At 39.2% G+C, this 6,341-nt stretch overlaps 1 protein-coding gene across 1 annotated transcript; it reads right to left on the bottom strand.

Annotated features, from left to right (window-relative positions):
- Window positions 1–1,217: 1,217 nt before the first annotated feature.
- On the bottom strand, window positions 1,218–3,483 carry LOC134802656 (uncharacterized). The gene is made up of 4 exons (XM_063775291.1): window positions 3,389–3,483; window positions 2,602–2,794; window positions 1,819–1,904; window positions 1,218–1,643 (listed from the first exon to the last, which is right to left on the bottom strand). Exons 1-4 carry the CDS (start codon window positions 3,437–3,439, stop codon window positions 1,218–1,220), a joined length of 756 nt encoding a protein of 251 aa, XP_063631361.1. The 5' UTR covers window positions 3,440–3,483.
- Between the last annotated feature and the right edge of the window lie 2,858 nt (window positions 3,484–6,341).

Below are 6,341 nucleotides of genomic sequence, written 5' to 3'. Positions count from 1 at the left end.
TGTGTAAGTAGCTATTCAATTATATTATTAAAATTAATACTTTTAATCTGCGTTTTCATGCTCCACTCACTACTGATTTGCAATTTATTGCGTTTCCGTGCATCGCAAGTACATGGCGAACTTAAGAGCCCATCGACGTGCACATTAGCGCCACTGCTAAATAATCGTGATTATTTAAATTTAACGACAGATATTTAAAAAAGGGGACCGGTACGTACTGTATTGTGTATTTAAGTACCTTTTTAATACATCAAACAAGTTTTTATGTTGCTGGATTCGTCGATCTAGGAACTCAAAACAAAAACGAGCGTTTTAACTTTGGACGCATAGATTAACGACTCCAGCAACATAAAAACTAGTTTGATGTATTCAAAAGGTACTTAAATACACAATACAGTACGTAGCGGCCCCCATTTTAAAATACCTGTCGATAAATTTAAATAATCACGATTATTTAGCAGTGGCGCTAGTGTGCACGTCGATGGGCTCTTAAATGTCTACGCATTACGTCAGTATGCATTAAGAGACGTTAGTCCCCATGGGAATTAATATAGCAGTAAGTTAGTTACCATTTATGTATTAGTGTGTCGAGGAATCAAAAAAATTAATATAATTTTTTCTGTTAAGAACATGAGATTAATGCTTTCATTCGCACCTTTTTCCTATATACTTTCCCCAAAAATTAAAAAAAAAAACCGTCAATCGGGACATCATATTTCATGCTAAAAAGGGGAGGTTGCGTCCGGTGGAGGGGATGGGACACTAGTGTGTGTAAAGCACCCAAAGGTATCATACTACATTAATTGAATACTGGCTATAATTTGTTTGTATTCCCCATACATTAGAACATAACTTGACCGAATCATTTACCCTTCAAGGTGACGTTCGAATGTCAACTGCAGATGCACTTCTGTTGCGGTGTTTGGGGTGTATGTCATTTATATGACTTAGGTATATTTTTTTCAGTGTACCGGCTAGGTCATAATCATCATCAATATTTAAGAGCTATGCTCGTGTCGGTGGAGTAATCGCCACTCTTCTTTTTGCTGGGCCAGCCTTTTAACTCCCTCGTACGACACGACAGAAACTCAATCTTTTATTTGGCTGAGATATGTGAGATCGGGCCTCTGCTACCGGCTAGGTATAAAGGAAAAAATAATGATTACCATTAAAACCAAATACCTATTCAATAATTATTCATATTTATTATCTCAACCTCAATCACACTCACACCCGCATTGTGCGTTAATAGTGACAGTACCACAAGTCGGTGAACATCCGCTGAATCCCACGGAACCGCGCACGGGCACAGCGCCTTCCACACAGGTAGTGCCGCACGCGTCGATCTCGCCGGACACGCCCGTCTGTCCGGTTCCGGTACCGCCGTACGATCCAGGCCCACTGTTCAAGCTTATACTAGGCTTACTCAGGCTGGCTCTTGGCTTTTTGGCAGTCAGCAAGCTGGGGTTACTCAGAGTAAAGTCTGGTGTATTTTGGCTGATGCTTGCGCTAGGCGCGCTTAATAAGCTTTGTCCGATTGGTGCGCTCTGGCTGAGCCTGGCATTTTGGCAGCCACAAGGTGCACTGGGTGAAGTCTTACTGATGCTGGAACTCTGGCTGATAATACGCGTAGTGGGTGCAGACTGTCAAAAGAAAATAGAAATATAAACAAATAGTTTTGATCTATGCATAAGCATTCATAATTGTAAGGTGAGGCTGAGAATAATCATTATCCACAGTCCCTTTCCACTGAGGCAGATGAAGGCCGTATAAGTGGGAAAGAGAAAGGAGAGGTAATGTAAATAGAAGGTGTTATACCTGCTGTACTGCTGCGACTGCGCCTATGCCGCTGCCTGACGGGATATACGTGGACGGAGAAGGTAATGTCTGCTCAAACTGGCAGTCTGTCTGTCGAGAAATTTCACAATTTAGAATTATAATTAGAACATAATAAAGGATAAGTAAAATACGCTGCGTCAAAATATCAAGAACTGATTACATCACTCTCTCATAGACGCGATCACGTCGGTGGCTAAAAACGTGACACATGAGTCACGTCATGTCAGCGTAGGTTACGACGAGTCAGCGTAATTTGAGCAGCGTAGTTGCCATTATACAAGAGTTATAGCTTTTGATATATTTTTTATGTAGGATATATGAGGCATGAGCGATAATGAGCATTAAACAAGATTTACCTACAGGCTACAGCTTTTAAGATATTTCTTACGGCTTAACAGCCACAACCACATTATGCTAGGCCAAAGCGATCAAACACACGGACGGACATAAAATCTGGTACTTGTAAAACAGAACTTTTCAACTTTTGAAAAGACAAAATTAGAATCTAAAGGTTTAGGTCAGACGGGGTAAGACAAACAGACTCAAGAGTAACCCGTAGGGAATCCTCATACTATTTCTCTTACCTCGAGTAAAACAAACTATGTTACTCCATGACTTATATATAAACTGCCTATGCGTTTAGAACCAATTCAACTGAATGAGTATAAGTAATGATAACATAACACAATTAAAGAAACTCGCATGTTTCTCTTAAATCTCTGTATGTTTTAAATTGACAATAGGTATTACTAAATAGCTCACCGCAACCGCATTGTCCGGTGATGGACACGGAGCCGGACGCGGACACGCATCCACCGAAGTCCACGGAGCCGAGCACGGGCACGGAGCCGACGACGCAGGTGGTGCCGCACGCGTCGATGTCGCCGGACACGCCCACTTGTCCGGTGCCGGTGCCGCCGTACGAGTTGCATCCGCACGATTGGCTCAAGGCAGTCTGTAGAAAAATGTTATGACGTCTAGCCAATATTTATAACAATATTTGATAGAAAACGCCAATTGAAACCTAAATATGGAAATAGGTCACGTGAGTTTTCGTACTTATACTCTGTATCTTTAGGTACCTAGTTAAATAAAAGTAAACAAATAATTTGTAAATTTTCGGGTAGTTATTACATTTATTGATTAACCAACCAAATACAAAACCACCTGGATCTGCCACCGAACGACCTGACTTTAACCTACATTATTTGATCATGTAATATTTTCATCTACCCTCAACTGGCTTAAGAAGTAATTTGTGGGTAGATTTTGTTTACTCTTTTTTAAATACCTAAAGATACAGACTATAGCTTCTGTCATCCCATATTGCCGATACGCTTTTTCGATTTGTTTGCCGTTTGTCGATTTGCTATAATTTTCTAATTCTATTCTTTTATAAACAGAAATATATAGCTGAGTAATTGTGCTCCAACAGTTTTTATGAAAACCATATCACAACATAATTTAAGTGTTACAACAAGATAGTAGTGATGGTATAATAGTTTTAAAATATAAATCATATTAGCAAATTTTGGAGCAATGTACTCACCTGAATCAGGCAAGCCTGAAAGCACAAAATTAAGACAGCGAAATGAAACATTATAATGCTTGTACTAATATCTCAATAAGATTACACTACCGAAAAATATTAAGAATGATTAGAGTAAATTTTGGAAACTCTTTTATACCAACACAGTTATGAAAATATTAGGTTTCCGATATCACACAAATATGCTCTAATTACTTAAATGGTGGTTAGTGTCAACATGTTGTTTCTTCATTGAATTGTTGCGTTAAAATAACACTATAGGTAGGTACATAATTATATTGTTTTACTCTTAAATTATGCAACAGTTGAAAATGGAGTAATAAAATACGACAGTCCTGGCTAGAGATGCCACGAATATTCGGCAAATATTCGGTATTCGGCCTATTCAGCCACAATGCCGAATAGTAGGCAACATTCGGCCGAATACCGAATATCTATTGCACCTACCCAAAAAGAAAAATTACACAATAAAAATAACCAAAAACTAGGTATATTTTTCATATTTAAAATGTAAAGCTGTTAAATACGAAGACCCTTTTTGACTATTTTTGATTACTTACAAAATATATTTTTTTATTATGGGTCTGATTTGATTGTCTGTAACTTAGGGCTTCCAATACCGGGATCCCGGGATCCCGCAATACCGGGATTCCGTCTATTTAAAGGCATTTTTCAATACCGGTATTTTTTTATGCAATACCGGGATCCCGGTATTTTCAAAAACAAGGAAAATGTGCCGATTATACCGTTTAATATCCATTAAAATGATTAAATTCAGCTGTATCAAGAACATTCATACACGTCAGACGCATTTAACTGGCATCATGACCTCATTTAATTGAAACAAGATCTGTGCATATGCGTTAGATAAATATTTGATGATGAATTCTGATGTTCATGTATGATACTTAAATGTTATTAGCCATAACCTACATTAATATAGTTTTTTTTTTTTGCTGTTACCCAGAAAAATATCAAGTTTTGCAATACCTAGGTAATAGGATATCATTAATTTCCAATCGTAAGAGTTGTAACTTCAGTCATTCAGTCAAATAGGTATGATAGGGATTGCATACTCATTTTACATACCGGCTGTGGCCTTGTAACACGAGTAAATAATGAAAACATAGATTGTACTCCTCAGACGGTGACACTTTTGTTCAACAACTTTAAAAATTATGAAGTATTTAGACTCCCTATTTTTCATACAAAATAAATATTATCTTCAATGGACGCCATCGCCGCGCCATATCATTGTGATTGACGTTGCTTGTCACGCCTTAAACGTAACAAAATTCGCAATACATTGCGTCTTAGAATAAACTTTAAAGTGTATTAAAAATCAAACCACAAGTTATTTTTAAAAGTCACTGAACAAATGTTGGTCAGTATGAGGAGTACAGCTTACAGTTAAATTTTTTGCTCATGTTACATGCCACACCCGGTAGATTGTAGGTACAGGTTTCAAAATAATTTATTAATGAAGATGTAAAGCTGTTTATATATTTATTTACGCAAATATGTGATGCATCAGTTAATATGATTTGTCAGTTCTTTCGAATTCACGAGAAAACCTTTCCGATGCCGCTGTTAAAAATTTCCTGTTGAAACAAACTTGAATTGCAATCTAACGTCCAAACTTCAATTACAGGACAAGACACTTGTTAAGCTTTGCATCCGCATCCACACTGTCCGGAGATGGACACGGAGCCGGACGCGGCGACCTTGCCACCGAAGTCTACCGAGCCGAGCACGGGCACGGAGCCGACGACGACGGTCTGGCCGCTCGCGCCGATGTCGCCGGACACGCCGACCTGCCCGGTGCCCGAGCCTCCGTACGACGCGGACGAATAGCCAGACCCACTGGATACAATCTTGCCAGTTTCATAAGTGACTCCGGATTTGCCGTAGGATATCTGGCTGCCGCATTGCTGGCTGAGTACAGTCTGTTGGAATAAATAATTTCGTTATAAATCTGATGCGGGCTGTACACACTCGTCCAGAGACCCCAAGACAGGCCGAGAACGAGTGTGTATATGCTGCTCCCTTCTCGTCTCGCTCTTTCTCGTCTCGTCTTGCGCTTCTCCGATTGAATCGGAGCGGTGCCGTGACTCTCGGAGAGAGAATCTCAAAGAGTATGAACAGCCGACATTATAAAATGGAATCGTTAGATCTAATATCGGCTACACACACTCGTCGAGAGACCACAGAAAAAGGCATAGAACGAATTCTATCCCATCCTCTCTCGCTCACTTCTCATCTCGTTTTTAATAGTCTCATCTCGCCTTGGTCCGTGGGTAGGTTTATTGCAAACTCTAAGCGAGAGGCCCCCGACGGGTGTGTACAGCCGGCATAAAAACGTTGTCCAAATATTTCTTTCAATTTGTTTTCTTATTTTACTGCCAGCGCGGTGTAGGTAATAGCGCCATCTGTTAGAATATTGTGACACCACGTTGACAACGTTCACATAGGAGGTGCCACAACTGTATGAAGTAGTAAATTAGGGCAAGCAGCGTTATATCTTACCTGGATCAGAAGTGCCTGCGCACACAAAGCGAGAACAAAAAAGCGAGACATCTTGAACTGCTATCGACAAAAGAAATGTCTATGATGAAACATAATTTTACCTCCGCTTTTATAGTAAAAGTTGTGTTGAAAATGTGGAAATGGGTCAGGATACTCACGATAATACGAAAATTCTTACATCACTGCTTTCACAACTACGTTTTACAAAAATAATCGTGTGAATGTCGATCACGTTCGAGTATAGAGTTTCCTAATGAGAATTTTTAGCAATATTTTCGAGCCTATCGGTATCTGTGCAAGAGCCAGAAATCCTATATTATAAAGTCTAGGTGCTATAGTTCGTTTTTTTTAGCATTAGATAGAAGGTAAACCAACTTGACGTGTCTTTTTTAAAAAAATATTGAAAAACGCTTAAAAAAATTAGTTT

This window comes from Cydia splendana, chromosome 25 (assembly GCF_910591565.1).
Source record: "Cydia splendana chromosome 25, ilCydSple1.2, whole genome shotgun sequence".
NCBI lineage: Eukaryota > Metazoa > Arthropoda > Insecta > Lepidoptera > Tortricidae > Cydia > Cydia splendana.
The sequence above is the reverse complement of the archived record's forward strand: the minus strand, read 5'-3'. Positions and strand labels throughout refer to the sequence as shown.